The 18627-nt window shown below is 35.5% G+C and overlaps 1 protein-coding gene across 1 annotated transcript; it reads left to right on the top strand.

Annotated features, from left to right (window-relative positions):
* Positions 1-345: 345 nt before the first annotated feature.
* LOC134375795 (olfactory receptor 4D10) lies at positions 346-1281 on the top strand. The gene has a single exon (XM_063094506.1). The coding sequence runs from the start codon at positions 346-348 to the stop codon at positions 1279-1281; it is 936 nt and encodes a 311-aa protein (XP_062950576.1).
* Positions 1282-18627: the final 17346 nt, after the last annotated feature.

Below are 18627 nucleotides of genomic sequence, written 5' to 3'. Positions count from 1 at the left end.
TGTTCAATGTTTTGGACAGTTCCTGACATTCAGTAAATTTGTGTGGAATAAAAAATAAATCATAAATAAGAATAATAAATTAAATATGGTATACAAATGTCACTATTCAACATATATGCTTGCTCTTTCCAAGAACAAGAATTAGCAAATGACTTTGCATGTGATAATTTAGTTTTATCATGAAACCGACTGCAATCATAAAACTGTGGGCACAATTCAATAAATTGCAAACACCGCAGCCACTTGGGGAAGCTTCTGACTTCCATTCTTAGTGCTTTGGAGTACAAGGAAATAAATAGTCTAGTGCTTTCATATGACACAGCTTGAAAAAAAGAGAATGATTTGATGGAGATGAAAAATTCTACTAGGGTAAAAGAATTTATTTTCCTTGGACTAACCCAGAATCGAGAAGTGGGCTTGGTCTTGTTTCTTTTCCTACTTTTGGTGTACATGACAACCCTGCTGGGAAACCTCCTCATCATGGTCACCGTGACCTGGGAATCTCGCCTTCACACACCCATGTATTTTTTGCTCCGTAATTTATCTGTTGCCGATATCTGCTTTTCCTCCATCACAGCTCCCAAGGTTCTGGTGGACCTTCTGTCCGAGACAAAGACCATCTCCCTCAATGACTGCTTCACTCAGATGTTTTTCTTCCACCTTATTGGAGGGGTGGATGTAATTTCTTTGTCAGTGATGGCATTCGATCGATATGTGGCCATCTCCAAGCCTCTGCACTATGTGACCATCATGAGCAGAGACCGTTGCATTGGGTTAACAGTGGCTGCCTGGGTGGGGGGCTTCGTCCACTCCATCGTGCAGATTTCCCTGTTGCTCCCTCTCCCCTTCTGTGGACCTAATGTCCTCAACACTTTCTACTGTGATGTCCCCCAGGTCCTCAAACTCGCCTGTACAGACATTTTTGTAGTTGAACTGTTGATGATTTCCAATAATGGGCTGCTCACCACTCTGTGGTTTTTCCTGCTCCTGGTGTCCTATTTGGTCATATTATTATTACTGAGGTCTCAGTCAGGGGAGGGAAGGAGGAAAGCCATCTCCACCTGCACCTCCCACATCACTGTGGTGACCCTGCATTTTGTGCCTTGTATCTATGTCTATGCCCGGCCCTTCACTGCCCTCCCCACAGATAAGGCTGTCTCTGTCACCTTCACTGTCATCTCCCCTCTGCTGAACCCCTTGATCTACACTCTGAGGAACCACGAGATGAAATCAGCCATGAGAAGACTCAGGAGAAGACTTCTGTGTTCTGAAAGGGAATAGAAAAAAATATCCAATTCTTCATCATCAAGGACACCTTTTTTATTTTCCAATGGATTCATATTCATAAACTTAAAGATAGTGTGAACAAACCAATTGCACTTAGAAGGTAACGATTTATTTTTAAGTTGATAGGTTACTGATCGCCCAAGTGTCTTGTCAGGAAAAGACTCAGAATTTCTGAATGATGATAGACAAGTGGCTCCCTCCTCTTTACCACTGAGGTTTCACTTAATGATTTTTTCCCATGGATTCAAGCTTTGAAAATGTTGTCTACAACATTTTTTTATTTGTATTTATTTCATTATTTCTAAGTATTTATTTCTTTTTATCTAATAATATATACAATATTATAACATATTATATGAATACTGCAATATCATATATATTCCACATAAATACAGATATATATATAAGTATATATATATATATATATATATATATATCTCCAGTATATCTTCTTATTAGCATTTATTTGGCAGAAATGTCAATAATTTAAACAGAGTCTTCCTGGTCCAGAAGAGAACAGAGAGGACAAATTATTAGCAAATGTGTACATGGTTTTACAGTTCAATCTTTAAAGGAAAATTAATCAAAGTGTATTCAGACATTATCATTACCTTTCCATCTTTATTATGGAAAAAGAAGGTGGGGAGTATATCCAAAACAACAGAGTTTGGGGATTGGTTTTCTATATAATTTTTCACAAGGTAAACACGCCCTAAATTATAGTTACGATGAGCAAGGTTATCATCTTGCCCATCCTTGAACCCAGGCTCACTGGCCATCACAAGCACACTTCCTCAGCACTCTGTGCCTAGTTCTAGCACTGCACTCAGGATTCTGTTTTCGAATTTCATATATTCTTGCTTCTGTTTCACTGGGCTGTGAGGACTTCAGGGGCAGGGATTATGCTTTATTTACTGGCTCAGCAGCTGAAACATACTAAGACTTCTACAAAAAGTTGTTGAATAAATAGCTGAAAGAGTGAATGTTGTCTCTTGTTTGAAACACTGTAGTCAGTGAGTTTCTGTAAATGACAAAAATACATGAAGCTATTCTATGCCATGCACATACCTATGTAAAGCTTTGAATAAAGTGGAAAACTGCTATTTCACACAATTCTGAAATCATGTCTTTAGTTGTTTACTCCATATTTTTTTCACAGGTACTGGGGGTTCTTCCCGCTAGGTATAAAAGAAACATAACATTTAATTTTTTTTTTTTTTACAGTTCAACTTAATTTTTGTTTCAAGCTGTCATGAAATTGTGGTGGGTGGAAATTTAATCTCTTAGTCCAGAGTTCCCTCAGTGGTTTCTGAGTTCCAGGAAAACAGAATGGGAAAAAGGGATAAGAGGAAATACATATTATATAAAGGTGGAGTCTTTCATGGGTCAATAATGGCAGCTATGTAATGGTAAAACATGAGCAATTCATTAAAGTGCTACCCTATATATTCATTCCAGTCAGTGCTCTGCTTTTCACAAGGGTGACACAGGAAACTGTGATTTCAATTACTGATGTAATTCAGAACACTGCACAATTAGATTATATATCCGACTTCAATGAGCTCAGCCTACATTGACAGGAAATAAGTGAGTAGTTTAAAACTTCATAGAAGCCCTCTGGTTCTGACTTTACCCTTAACTCAGCAATATAAAACCCTAAACTTGTCATTTCTTTAATGTAAACTAGTCAATGTAATTTGAAGTAGCCACGCCTCCTTCACAGTCCTTGCATTACTCATAAATCAAGTATGGTGGACAACTTCTGAATTTTCAATTTTATTTGAAGATTATGTAGCCACTTTATGAATTATCAATTTCATGTGATATTTATCACAATCAATAACATATGCCAATTTGATTACTTCTAATGTGTGTATTCCATGGATTACAAGCAACTAATTTCCCATTGGCAATGTGCTCAGTGTGATGTTGAAGAAAAAGGATATTCCAAACCAATCTCAGAATCTCATGTTTGAGAATCTGTTTCCTGGTATCACTCCTGTTACCAAGTATTACCAGGTACTTAGCCAATCAAGGTGAAGTTAGAAAAACAGAAATCATAGCAGTTGTTTGTAAAAAGACAGTTTATTACAAAAGAAAAGTTTAAATATAAAAGTCAAATGTATGGTAAAAAACAGAAGTGGGAAAATAACTACTTTTGCAAGGTTCATAATAAACATGACATGATATGATGTATATAAAGGTCATCTGGTGTGAGTTAAAGGTGCATACTGTAAAGATGCATATTTGTAAACTAAAGACATGTTTAATAACTGCTAAAGAACAAAACTATGAGATGTAGATAATAAGTCAATAAATGAGATAAATGGAACACTAAAAAAATACTGAATTACTCCAAAAGAAGTCAGGAAAAGAAGAAAAACGAAGAAAAAAGAATAGATGGAGAAATTTTTTAAATCGATAGCAAATTGGAAGAAGTAAGCACAACCATATTAAAAATTACATATTTCTCACTTTTGGAATGGGAGTTTACCCACAAGCAAGGCGAGAAGGCAAAAATGATCCATGAGTAATGGATTAGAGTTGGAGACATCAGTATGAAATCATGTAGCTTAATATAAAGACAGATGGTTATGTATGGTAATATTTATAGATATGCATGCATACATGAGTTATTATGTATTTATGTATACTATATATACATATACTGTCCTTGTTCTGTCAGTGGAGTCGAGAAAGCCTAGAAGCAATGATACTTCAGTGGCAATAACTACACCTCGTGCCTAAAGATTGATTACTAATGACATTCTCCAGTAAGAGGAACCAGGACTCCTTAGAGAGGTGGATGGTTTTAGGGCTAGCAGAGAGGATATTCAACATGAGCCTGGAGCATCTGTAGTGCCAACAAGTAAGGAAGTGTGCTCAAAAACCAAAATGATCTGTGTGAGGAGGCAGGGGGTGGAGTTCATAGGGACCCAGGAGCCAACTGAAAGAGCTCCTAATGGCCAATGTCAGAACTATTCAAGCAACAAAATACATAACATAATGTTGGACTATAATCCAAGGCATAGAAAAAAATATCAGTGGGATGATAATGACATAAATAAATAATTGAGTAAATACACAAATGGAGGAGAGTGTCAATTTAGTGGAGAAAAATTCTAAATAATTTATGTAGATACTCCATCCTTAAGGAGGTGGAGAATAACTCTCCAGTAGTTCAATGTGGACTGCATAGAGTGACTTCCTCCAAAGAGTAAAGCATGGATGGAGCGGGTGGGAAGTAACTCTACAGTGGGGAAACAACAAACTCTACCTTATCAAGGTGATCGAGGTTAACATCGTCAGTGATAAGTCATGTTAATAGCACGCACCCTTTGATATAATGTAATGAGAATGGCACCTTACCTCTGTAGAGTTCCTCCCCCAATTTTATTATCCCTGTCTACCCATGAGAAAGTCATCAGGAAAAATTCAACAGAGGGGTAGTGAACAACACACCTGATCAGGACTCCTCAATATGGTCAGGGTCATTAAAAACAAGGAAAGTCTGAGTAACTGCCACAGTGTAGAGGAATCAAAGAAGATGATAGCTAAATTTAATGTGGTGTCACTGATAGCATCCTGAAACAGAAAAAGGAACATCATATGGAAACTAAGAAAACCCAAATGAAGTATGGGCTTTAGTTAAAAATCATATTTGATTATTGCTTCATTAATTTAGACAAATGCACCAGACAATCATAAGATGTTAATAATAGGGGAAATATGTGAACTCTCTGTACTGTCTTAACAATTTTTCTGTAAATCTAAAGCTATTCTTTAAAAAAGTTTATTTAAAAAGACCATTAAGTGGAAGTATCAAAGGGCAGAGATTGTCAGACTGGATAAAAAAAGTAAGTCCCAATTACAAACTATTGCCAAAGACCATTTTTTTAAAGACACAGATAGACTATTTTTGAATGATAAAAATATACCATACAAACACTAATTGTATTCAATCTGGGAGACCTCTATTAATATCAGAAAAAGTAGAGTTCAGGACAAGTAATCTTACCAGGGGTGAAGAAGAACATTCCATAATAATAAGGAACTTTGTTCATCATGGAGACATTATAATAATAGAGTTTTAAAACATGTGAATCAAGAACTGACCAAACCTAAAGGAAACTACACATAGAAACTGTATTTAAGATTTGAACTCTCATCTCTCAGGAACAGATAGAACAGCAAATTGATAGAAAATCAGGAATGATATAGAAGACACAAACAACAGGTTCAATATGATCAACTTGACCAACCTTGACATATTTGATGAACATCTGAAAAATACACATTCTTTACAAGTTCATGCGGGAGGCTCACTAAAATACACCATATGTGAGGCCATAAAAATAGTCTCAGTAAATTTAAAAGGATTAAAACTGTACACAGTACCTTCTCAGGCTGAAATGAAATTAAATTAGAAATAATTAACAACACCATTTATTGAATAGGCAGTCTCTTTTCCCCAATGGGAAAATCGGACTTCTATATGTAGAAGAATGAAACTGGACCTGCACCTCTCACCATATACCAAAATCAACTCAAAATGGGTTAGACTTAAATATAAGACCAGAAACCATAAAATTACTTAAGGAAAACATAGGGAAAACACTCTAGGAAGTGGGACTGGGCAAAGACTTTATGAATAAGACCCCAAAAGCACAAGTAACAAAAGAAAAAATAAACTATTGGGACTATATGAAATTAAAAAGCTTCTGCACAGCAAAGGAAACAATCAATAGAGCGGAAAGACAACCTACGGAATGGGAGAAAATATTTGCAAACTGTATATCTGACAAGGTATTAATATCCAGGATATATAAAGAACTCAAACAATTATACGGTAAAAAAACAAATAATCCAATTAAAAAGTGGGTAAAGGAGATGAATAGACACTTTTCAAAGGAAAACATACAAATGGTGTACTGGTATATGAAAAAATGCTCAACATCACTAGTCATCAGAGAAATGTAAATTAAAACCACATTGAGGTATCATCTCACCCCAGCTAGAATGGCCATTATTAAAAAGAAAAAGAACAAAGTTGGTGAGGATGTGAGGAAAGGGGAACTCTTGTACACTGTTGGTTTGACTATAAATTAGTACAGCCATTATGGAAAACCCTGTGGAGATTTCACAAACAATTACAGATGGAACTCCCATATGATCCAGCAATCCAACTACTGGGCATATATCCCAAGGAATGGAAATCATCATGTTGAAGGGATACCTGAACTCCCATGTTCATTGCACTCTATTTGCAATAGCCAAAATATGGAACCAACCTAAATGTCCATCAATGGATGACTGGATAAGGAAAATGTGGTATATATACACAATGGAATACCACTCAGCCATAAAAAGTAATGAAATTCTGCTATTTGGAGCAAAATGGATGAGTCTGGAGAAAATTATGTTAAGTGAAATAAGCCAGACAAGGGAAGAGAAATACCACATTCTCACTCATAACTGGGCGGAAAAAAAGGAAGGAAGGAAGGAAGGAAGGAAGGAAAGAAGGATGGAAGGAAGGAAGAAAGAGAAAGAAAGAAAGAAAGAAAAGACCACAACAATATGTTGAACTTTCAGAGTAATAGAGATGGGGGTGAGGTAGGGGGCTGGGGGGGATGGGGTTTGATAGGATGGGTAAAGGGCATAAAGAAAAATCACAATTTGTAATAATAATATGCTTATAATAAATAATATTTTAAAAAGCCATAAAATAAATGAGTAAATGAATAAATAAATAAATTAATTAAATAGATAAATTTTTAAAAGAAATAATTAACAAAAGATACCTGAAAAATCTCACCAAATATTTGAAAATTAGTCCACACACTTCTGAATAACTCAGATGTAAAAGAAAAAGTTGAAAATGTATATTAGACAATGTTTTGCATGGAGTACTAATGAAAGCACACATCTCAAAATTTGTGTAATCAGTTAAACTAAATCATTGCCTAAGGATAATTCATAGTTTCAAATGCTTATATTAGAAAAGAACAGTCTAAAATCAGTAGCTTTCCACCTTAATCAAGAAAAAGAAGAGAGAATTAAAAGTCAAAGTCAGAGAGACAGAAACAATAAAGATAAAGACAAAAATCAATAAAAAAGAACATGTTTGGTAGAATTCACTAGTAAAGCCATGAGGTGTCAGGCTTTCCTTTTTTGGAAGATTTTTGGTTACTAATTTAATCTCTTTATTCATTATTGGTTAGGTCATATTTTCTATTTTTTCATGATTCAGTATTGATAGGTTTTGTTTTTCTAGGAATTCATCCATTACTTCTTGGTTATCCAATTTGTTGGCATATAAATGTTCATAGTATTCCATTATCAACATTTGTGTTTTGTGGCATCAGTTGTATTGTCCCTTCCTTCATTTCTAATTTTATTTATTAGAATCTTATCTCCTTTTTTCCTTAATTACTCTATTTAAAGATTTGGCTATTTCATTGATCTTTTCAAAAAGATAACTCAGTTTTTTCTTTTTAGCTCATAACATGGAAAACTCTTTGGAAAAGTCAACATAATTGATAAATCTCTAGCCAACTGATAGAGAAAAAAGAAGAGAAGACATAAATTTCCAATATCAGTAATGAAAGAGGTCACATCACTACAGATCATATGAACATCAAAAGAATAATGAGTAAATATTATGAATAAATATGTGCCCAAAAGTCAACTATTTAGATAAATTAAACACATTCATTGCAAGACACAAATTACCAAAACTGACATAAGATTTAAAAAGTCTGAACAGCTTTATATCTACTTTAAAGCTTGAATATTTAATTAAAAACCTTTCCACAAAAATAGCAAGAACACACTCTAATCCACCTTGTCTTCACAGGTGAATTCTAAGAAAAATTTAAGGAAGAAATAATACCAAGAGAAAGCAACTCTTACAAAAATAGAAGAGGACATGAATTAGTTAAGGTTCTCCAGAGAAACAAAACCAATAGGGTATCTATATCTATATCATAGATATAGATATAAATATGTAGAAAGAGATTTATTATGAGGGATTAGCTCATGCAATTATGAGGGCTGTGAAGTCCTACTATCTGCCATCTACATGCTAAAGGACCAGGAAGTTGGTGGTATGGCTGCAGTCTAAACCCATAGGGCTGAAAACCAGGGGAGCCAACAGTGTAAGTTCCTGTGGTGATGGTGAAATTTCAGGCTGAGTAGGATTCCCCAAGAAACAGGAGCACCAAAGTTCCAGGTCAAGTGAGGATGGGTGTGCCAGCTCAAACAAGAGAGCGATTTTGCTCCTTCAACACCTTTTATTCTATTTAGCCCCTCAACAGATTGGATGATGCCCACTCACTTTTTTCAGGGTGATCTTCATTCAGCCTGCTTATTCAAATACAAACCTCTTCAGGAAACACTCTCACAGACACATGCAAGCATAATGTTTTACTAGCTATCTGAGCATCACTTATCCAAGACAAGCTGATACATAAATAACCCATCACAGGAAGGAAAACTTCCCAACTCATTTTCTGATAACAATATGATTGTGATATCAAAACCAGAAAACAATATTTTAAGAATATAAAACCACAGAACAAAATAATTTATGAAGATAGTGAATATGGAAAGTTAAAAACAAAAAATTAACATTGCTATAGAAAATTTAAAAAGTCCTAAAAATGGAAATGTATAGTGCAGATATCTCCACAGCCCTAAGGCCTCCTTGTCACATTTGGACTCCTGCACCGAAGCCCACAGAGCACCCCGAACCCTGGGAGCAGGTGGTCCTAGGCTCACCAGAACCAACCCTAAAATGCCCTACGAAACTGACATTATAGAACACGTCTACAGGAAAGACTCTCTCCTTTCAAAAGCTACTCCACGGTATTAGAAGAAGAGACTGTTCTACCAGATTCCCACACATCAATGTAGGATTCAAAGAAACATGAAAAACAGGGAAACATAACACTCAAGGGAATACAATAATTCTCCAGTACCAGGCCCCAAATAAAAGGAAATCTATGAAATGTCTGAAAAAAATTCTAAATAACAATCTTAAGGAAACTCAATGAGATGCAAGAAAATACAGAGAGACAACGCAATGAAATGAGACAAACACCTCAGGATCTGAAAGAGAAATTCAACAAAGAGATAGATATAAAAAGAACCAAGTAGAAATCTTGGAACTGAAGAATTCCTTAAATGAAATAAAATATACAAACAAAAGCTTACGTAAAAGGCAAACAGATGAAAGAATTTCTGAACTTGATGACAGGTTTTTTGAAACAACCCATTTGGGCAATGAAAAAAGGAGAGGGTAGATTTTAATAAATGAAGAAAGCCTATGACATTTATGGGACAACTTTAAGCATTGTATCTGTATTATAGGTGTTTCAGAAGAGGAAGAGAAGGGAAAAGGCATTAAAAACCTATTTAATAAAATAATAGCTGAAAACTACCCAAGTATCAGGACAGATATGAAGTTCCAGATCAAAGAGGCTCAAAGATCTCCAAACAGATGTAATCCAAAAAGGTCCTGTCCAGAGACACATTGTAGTCAAATTGTCAAAAGTCAAAGAGGAAGAGAGAATTCTAAAAACAGCAAGAGAAAAGTGTCATGTCACCTATAAGGATATTCCCATCAGACTAACGAAACTGGAATGATACATTCCAAGTGCTGAAAGAAAAGAATCCTGCCAACTAATAATACTATACCGAGCAAAAATATCTTTCAGAAATGAAGGAAAAATAGTGTCTTTCCCAGACAAACAAAAACTAAGGGAATTCACCAACCAGCCCTACAGGAAATCTTTAACAAAGTCTTACACGTGGAAGCAAAAGAACAATATCAACGTAACACATGAAGGAATAAAACTCAGTGGTAGAGCAGACACACAAACAATAAGGAGAAAGAGATTATATCTTATCACACACACACAAAAAGCACCAAACAGCAAAGACAAACAATAAAAAAGAAAGAAAGAAAAAAAAAAGATAGACAAAACAACCATAAAAATTAATAAAATCTAAGGAGTAAGGCAATATCTTTCAGTAACAATCTTCAACGTAATAGATTACATTCCATAGTGAAAGATATAGACTGGCTGTGTGTATTAAAAAACTAGACCCAACTATATGCTGCCTTCAAGAAACTCACTTCACCCATAAAGACACATATAGAGCAATAATGCAAAAAGATATACCAAAACAAGCATATGTTGCTATAGATATATCAGATAAAATAGACTTCATACCAAAAACTATAAAAAGAGACACAAAACACATTAAGTAATGATAAAGGGATCAATTCACCAAGAAGATATAACAATTGTAAATATATAGGCAACCAACAAGGGGTACTCAAAGATATATAGCAAATATTATTGGATCTAAAGGAAGAGATAGACCCTGATACAATAATACTTGGGGACTTTACCACCGCTCTCTCAGAATTGGACAGAGAATCTACAAAAAAATAACAATGAAACATTAAATTTAAATAGTGCTGTTATAGACCGAAAGGACTTGGCAGACATTTACAAAACATTTCATTCTACAACCGCCAAATGTACATTCTTCTCAGCAGGAAATCCAGGGTAGACAACATATGAGGCCACAAATGGAGTCTCAACAAATTTTAAAAAACTGAAAACATTACCAAATCTGTTTTCAGCCTACTGTAGAGTAAAACTAGAAAAAAATAACAAGAGAAATTTTATTTACTTATTTTTTTCTCTTGAAATACTTCGTTTTTATTCATTGATTTTCAACAGCTTTCTTCTTTTGAGAAAATCATGTGCAGTCTGAGAAAATCAGGTGGATCTGAGCATGCACATTCAAAAACAAATTTTGCCAGCTGCAGTTTTATTCTAAGGAGTTTCTTTTTAGGCTCTGCACAATAAATTCTAAGAATATTTATGTTTTATTTTATTTAGTTCATAAATTTATGAGGAAACAGAGCCCAAGCAACACTTTTAACATATTTTTGATTTCATATAAATGTTTGTACATCTGTTGCTATTTTCTAAAAACATTATATTGGAGAAAGTGAAAGTCAGAAAGCTTATTGTCTCTACTTCAAATTAAGTTATCAAATTTTAAAATCACACATACTTTTTACATTAACATTTGGATTATATTATCAGATATGTTTTTATTATTTGTGGTCAAATGAAGATAGTTAAATACAGACAGAGAGATAGATACACAAACAGAGAGCAAGAAAGATGTAACAAAGAGATCAATAGTCTGATTGTCTGTTATACTTGCAATTCATAAATGGCATTTTATTTAAAAATATATAAAACTAAAAATAAACTCTGAATTTGTCTATTGACCTTTCCCCCATCCCACCTCTGGTGGCCTCAGTTTTGTTCTCTCCTCTTGAGAGTTCAACAAATTATTGTGATTGTTGTGTCTTTCTCTTTAAGAAAAAATATATTTGGTTTATTTTTTTAGCTCCCACTTCTGAGTGAGGACATGAGGTATTTCTCTTTCTTTGCGGGGCTTATTTCACTTAACAGAATTTTCTCTAAGTTCGTCCATGTTGCTGGGAATGGCAGAATTTCATTCCTTTTTATGGTATTCCATTGTGTAGATATACCACATTTTCCTTATCCAGTCATCCGGTGATGGACATTCAGGTTGGTTCCAACTCTTGACTATTGTAAGTAGAGCTGCAGTAAACACAGGACCGCAGGTATCTCTGATACATGATGATTTTCATTTCTTTAGGTGTATATCCATCAGTGGGATTACTAGATCATATGGCAATTTTATCTGTAGTGTGTAAACAGCTACCATGCTGTTTTACATAATGGCTGCACCAATTTACAGTCCCACCGACAGTGTAGGAGTGTTCCTCTTTCTCTACATCCTTGCCGGAATGGTTTTGTTTTGCATTCCCCTGATGCTTATTGATGTTGAGCATTTTTTCATGTGTCTGTTGGCCATTTGTATATCTTCTTTAGAGTAATGCATATCAGCTCCTCTGCCCATTTTTATTTACTTATTTTTTAAATTTAATTTTATTTTGTCAATATACAATGTGGTTGATTATTGTGGCCCATTACCTCCCTCCCTCCTTCCTCTCCCCCATCCCACCCAACAACCTCATATCTGTTTGCTTGTTGCATCAACTTCAAGAATTGTGATTGTTGTGTCTTCCTCCCTCCACACCCCCGTTTATTCGTGTATTTATTTATTTATTCTAGCTCCCACAAATAAGTGAGAACATGTGATATTTCTTTTTCTGTGCCTGACTCATTTCACTTAATATAATTTTCTCTAAGTCCATCCATGTTGTTGCAAATGGCAGTATTTCATTCTTTTTATAGCAGAGTAGTATTCCATTGTGTAGATATAGCACATTTTCTGTATCCACTCATCTGATGATGCACATTTGGGCTGGATCCAACTCTTAGTTATTGTAAAGAGTGCTGCAATGAACACTGGAGAACAGGTATACCTTTGACTTGATGATTTCCATTCCTCTGGGTATATTCCCAGCAGTGGGATAGCTGGGTCATAGGGTAGATCTATCTGCAATTGTATGAGGAACCTCTATACCATTTTCCATAGAAGATGCACCATTTTGCAATCCCACCAACAATGTATGAGAGTTCCTTTTTTTGAGCAACCTCGCCAGCATTTACCATTGACAGTCTTTTGGATATTAGCCTTCCTAACTGGGGTGAGATGGTATCTCAGTGTGGTTTTGATTTGCATTTCCTGAATGCTGAGTGATGTTGAGCATTTTTTCCTGTGTCTGTTGGCCATTCATAAATTTTCCTTTGAGAAATGCTATTTAGCTCTTTTGCCCATTTTTTAATTTAGTTACTTGTTTTTTTGTTGTAAAGTTGTTTGAGTTCCTTGTATATTCTGGACATTAATCCTTTGTCCGATGTATATATATATATTTTTTTTATTTTTATTTTTTTAATATTTTAATTTATTTATTTATTTTTTATTTTATTTTTTTTTTAAAATTTTATTTTGTCGATATACATTGTAGCTGATTAATGCTCCCCATCACCAAAACCTCCCTCCCTTCTCCCTCCCCCCCTCCCCCCCAACAATGTCCTTTCTGTTTGTTTGTTGTATCAACTTCAAATAATTGTGGTTGTTATATCTTCTTCCTCCCCCCCCCCCCGGTTTGTGTATGTGTGTGTGTGTGTGAATTTATATATTAATTTTTAGCTCCCTCCAATAAGTGAGAACATGTGGTATTTCTCTTTCTGTGCCTGACTTGTTTCACTTAATATAATTCTCTCAAGGTCCATCCATGTTGTTGCAAATGGCAGTATTTCATTCGTTTTTATAGCTGAGTAGTATTCCATTGTGTAGATGTACCACATTTTCCGTATCCACTCATCTGATGATGGGCATTTGGGCTGGTTCCAACTCTTGGCTATTGTAAAGAGTGCTGCGATGAACATTGGGGAACAGGTATACCTTCGACTTGATGATTTCCATTCCTCTGGGTATATTCCCAACAGTGGGATGGCTGGGTCGTATGGTAGATCTATTTGCAATTGTTTGAGGAACCTCCATACCATTTTCCATAGAGGCTGCACCATTTTGCAGTCCCACCAACAATGTATGAGAGTTCCTTTTTCTCCGCAGCCTCGCCAGCATTTATCGTTCATAGTCTTTTGGATTTTAGCCATCCTAACTGGGGTTAGATGGTATCTCAATGTGGTTTTGATTTGCATTTCCCGGATGCTGAGTGATGTTGAGCATTTTTTCATATGTCTGTTGGCCATTTGGATATCTTCCTTAGAGAAATGCCTACTTAGCTCTTTTGCCCATTTTTTAATTGGGTTGCTTGTTTTCTTCTTGTACAGTTGTTTGAGTTCCTTATATATTCTGGATATTAATCCTTTGTCAGATGTATATTTTGCAAATATTTTCTCCCACTCTGTTGGTTGTCTTTTAACTCTTTTAATTGTTTCTTTTGCTGTGCAGAAGCTTTTTAGTTTGATATAATCCCATTTGTTTATTTTTCCTTTGGTTGCCCGTGCTTTTGGGGTCGTATTCATGAAGTCTGTGCCCAGTCCTATTTCCTGAAGTGTTTCCCCTATGTTTTCTTTAAGAAGTTTTATTGTCTCAGGGTGTATATTTAAATCCTTAATCCATTTTGAGTTGATTTTAGTATACGGTGAGAGGTATGGATCTAGTTTCATTCTCCTGCATATCGATATCCAGTTATCCCAGCACCACTTGCTGAAGAGGCAGTCCCTTCCCCAGTGAATAGGCTTGGTGCCTTTGTCAAAGATCAGATGGCAGTAAGTGTGTGGGTTGATTTCTGGATTCTCTATTCTATTCCATTGGTCAGTGTGTCTGTTTTTATGCCAGTACCATACTGTTTGGGTTATTATAGCTTTGTAGTATAGCTTAAAGTCAGGTAGTGTTATGCCTCCAGCTTTATTTTTTTTGCTGAGCATTGCTTTGGCTATTCGTGGTCTTTTATTGTTCCATATAAATGTCTGAATAGTTTTTTCCATTTCTGAGAAAAATGTCTTTGGAATTTTGATGGGGATTGCATTGAATTTGTATATCACTTTGGGTAGTATGGACATTTTCACTATGTTGATTCTTCCAATCCAAGAGCATGGAATATCTTTCCATCTTCTTGTATCCTCTCTAATTTCTCTCAGCAGTGGTTTGTAGTTCTCATTATAGAGATTTTTCACCTCCTTGGTTAACTCAATTCCTAAGTATTTTATTTTTTTGGTGGCTATTGTAAATGGGCAGGCTTTCTTGATTTCTCCTTCTGCATGTTCACTATTGGAGAAAAGAAATGCTACTGATTTTTGTGTGTTGATTTTGTATCCTGCTACTGTGCTGAAATCATTTATCAATTCCAACAGTTTTTTTGTAGAGGTTTTAGGCTGTTCGATATATAGGATCATGTCATCTGCAAACAGGGACAGTTTGACTTCATCTTTTCCAATCTGGGTGCCCTTTATTTCCTTCTCTTCTCTGATTGCTCTGGCTAGTACTTCCAACACTATGTTGAATAGGAGTGGTGAGAGTGGGCATCCTTGTCTAGTGCCTGTTCTTAAAGGAAAAGCTTTCAGCTTTTCCCCATTCAGGATAATATTGGCAGTGGGTTTGGCATATATGGCTTTAATTATGTTGAGATACTTTCCCTCTATACCTAACTTATAGAGGGTCTTTGTCATGAATGAGTGCTGAACTTTATCAAATGCTTTTTCAGCATCTATAGAGATGATCATATGGTCCTTGTGTTTGAGTTTATTAATATGGTGTATCACATTTATTGATTTGCGTATGTTGAACCAACCTTGCATCCCTGGGATGAATCCCACTTGATCGTGATGAATAATTTTTCGTATGTGTTGCTGTATTCTGTTTGCTAGTATTTTAGTGAGGATTTTTGCATCTATATTCATCAAGGATATCGGCCTGTAGTTTTCTTTTTTGGTTATATCTTTACCTGGTTTTGGTATCAGGATGATGTTTGCTTCATAGAATGAGTTTGGGAGAGTTGCGTCCGTTTCAATCTTTTGGAATAGTTTGTAAAGAATCGGTGTCAATTCCTCTTTGAATGTTTGGTAAAATTCTGCTGTGAATCCATCTGGTCCTGGGCTTTTCTTTGTTGGGAGCCTTCTGATAACAGCTTCAATCTCCTTTATTGTTATTGGTCTGTTCAAATTTTCTACGTCTTCACGGTTCAGTTTTGGGAGCTTGTGTGTGTCCAGAAATTTATCCATTTCCTCCAGATTTTCAAATTTGTTGGCGTATAGTTGTTTATAGTAGTCTCGAATGATTCCTTGTATTTCAGATGAATCAGTTGTTATATCGCCTTTTTCATTTCTAATTTTTGTTATTTGAGTCTTCTCTCTTCTTTTTTTTGTGAGCCATGCTAATGGTTTGTCAATTTTATTTATCTTTTCAAAAAACCAACTTTTTGATTCGTTGATCTTTTGAATTGTTTTTTGGTTTTCAATTTCATTCAGTTCTGCTCTGATCTTAATGATTTCTTTCCGTCTGCTAACTTTAGGATTGGATTGTTCTTGTTTTTCTAGTTCTTTAAGGTGAAGTGTTAGATTGTTCACTTGCCATCTTTCCATTCTTCTGAAGTGAGCGTTTAATGCAATAAATTTTCCCCTCAATACTGCTTTTGCAGTATCCCACAGGTTTTGGTATGATGTATCATTGTTTCCATTAGTTTCAATAAACTTTTTGATTTCCTGCTTGATTTCTTCTTGGACCCATATGTCATTAAGTAGAATGCTGTTTAATTTCCATGTGTTTGTATAGTTTCCAGAGTTTTGTTTGTTATTAATTTCTAGTTTTAATCCACTGTGGTCTGAGAAGATACATGGGATAATTCCAATTTTTTTGAATTTATTGAGACTTGATTTGTGACCTAATATGTGATCTATCTTGGAGAATGATCCATGTGCTGATGAGAAGAATGAATATTCTGAGGTTGTTGGGTGGAATGTTCTGTAGATATCTGCCAATTCCAATTGGTCTAGAGTCTTGTTTAGATCTTGTGTTTCTCTACTGATTCTTTGCCTAGATGATCTGTCTAATATTGACAGTGGAGTGTTCAGGTCCCCTGCTATTATGGTATTAGTGTCTATTTCCTTCTTTAGGTCTAATAGAGTTTGTTTTATAAATCTGGTTGCTCCAACATTGGGTGCGTACATATTTATGATTGTTATGTCTTCTTGATGGATCAGTCCTTTTATCATTAAGTAGTGTCCCTCATTGTCTCTTTTTATGGTTTTTAGTTTAAAGTCTATTTTGTCAGACATAAGAATAGCCACTCCAGCTCGTTTTTCTTTTCTGTTTGCATGGTAAATCTTTTTCCATCCTTTCACTCTTAGTCTGTGTGCATCTTTATGGGTGAGGTGGGTCTCTTGTAGGCAGCATATAGTTGGGTCCTGCTTTTTGATCCAGTCAGCCAGTCTGTGTCTTTTAATTGGGGAATTTAAGCCTTTAACATTAAGAGTTGTTATTGAAAGGTGTTGATTTATTCCTAGCATTTTATTGGTTGTTTGGTTGTCTTAGGTGTCTTTTGTTCCTTGCTTTCTGATTTACTGTTTGGTTTCTTTGTTTGTTGGTTCCTTAGGTTGTAGATAGTGTTTTTGTTAGCTTGTTTTCTCTTCATGAATGCCATTTTTATTGTACTAGCGGGTTTAGATTCTTCTTAGGTTTTTATGGCAGTGGTAGTTATTTTTCAGGAACCAAACCCAGTACTCCCTTGAGGATTTCTTGTAAGGGTGGTCTTGTGGTAGTGAACTCCCGCAGTTTTTGTTTGTCTGAGAAATATACTATTTGCCCCTCATTTCGGAAGGATAGCCTTGCAGGGTAGAGTATTCTTGGCTGGCAATCTTTGTCTTTTAGTATTTTGAAAATATCATCCCATTCCTTTCTAGCTTTTAGGGTTTGTGATGAAAAGTCTGATGTTAACCTGATTGGGGCTCCCTTATAGGTGATTTGACGCTTCTCTCTTGCAGCTTTTAAGATTCTCTCTTTGTCTCTGAGTTTTGCCAATTTGACTATGACATGTCTTGGAGAAGGCCTTTTTGGGTTGAATACGTTTGGAGATCGTTGAGCTTCCTGGATCTGAAGATCTGTGATTTTTCCTATACCTGGGAAGTTTTCTGCCACTATTTTGTTGAATATGTTTTCAATGGAATCTCCATTTTCCTCCCCTTCTGGAATACCCATGACTCGGATATTTGAGCGCTTGAGGTTGTCTGATATCTCTCTCAGATTTTCTTCCATGTCCTTGATTCTTTTTTCTTTCTTTTTGTCTGCTTGTGTTATTTCAAACAGCCCATCTTCAAGTTCAGAGGTTCTCTCTTCAACTTCGACAAGCCTGCTGGTTAAACTCTCCGTTGTGTTTTTTATTTCGCTGAATAACTTCTTCAGTTCAGCAAGTTCTGCTACATTTTTTTTTCAGGACATTGATTTCCTTGTATATTTCCTCTTTCAGATCCTGTATATTTTTCCTTATTTCATCATGATGTCTAGCTGAGTTTTCTTGTATCTCATTCAGTTTCCTTAGAATTATCACACGAAATTCCTTGTCAGTTATTTCAAGGGCTTCTTGTTCTATAGGATCTAGAGTATGAGATTTATTAACTTTTGGTGGTGTACTTTCTTGATTTTTTGTATTTCTGGTGTCTTTTTTTTGGTGTTTATTCATTGTGGCAGGGGGTTTCACAGTCCACCGGTTTAAGACTAATGACTAACTAGGATGTTGCTGTGGTTGCCAATTTCGTATGTTTACCTCCGTGGCTGCTCAGTTGGCCTCAAGTGCCTTGTGTGTGTGGTTGCCTCGGGTCTTGGGCTTCTCCGGGGATCCACCTTTCT

Source organism: Cynocephalus volans, chromosome 4, assembly GCF_027409185.1.
Source record: "Cynocephalus volans isolate mCynVol1 chromosome 4, mCynVol1.pri, whole genome shotgun sequence".
Taxonomy (NCBI): domain Eukaryota; kingdom Metazoa; phylum Chordata; class Mammalia; order Dermoptera; family Cynocephalidae; genus Cynocephalus; species Cynocephalus volans.
Note: the sequence above shows the minus strand (reverse complement) of the source record. Positions and strands in the feature narration are given on the sequence as shown.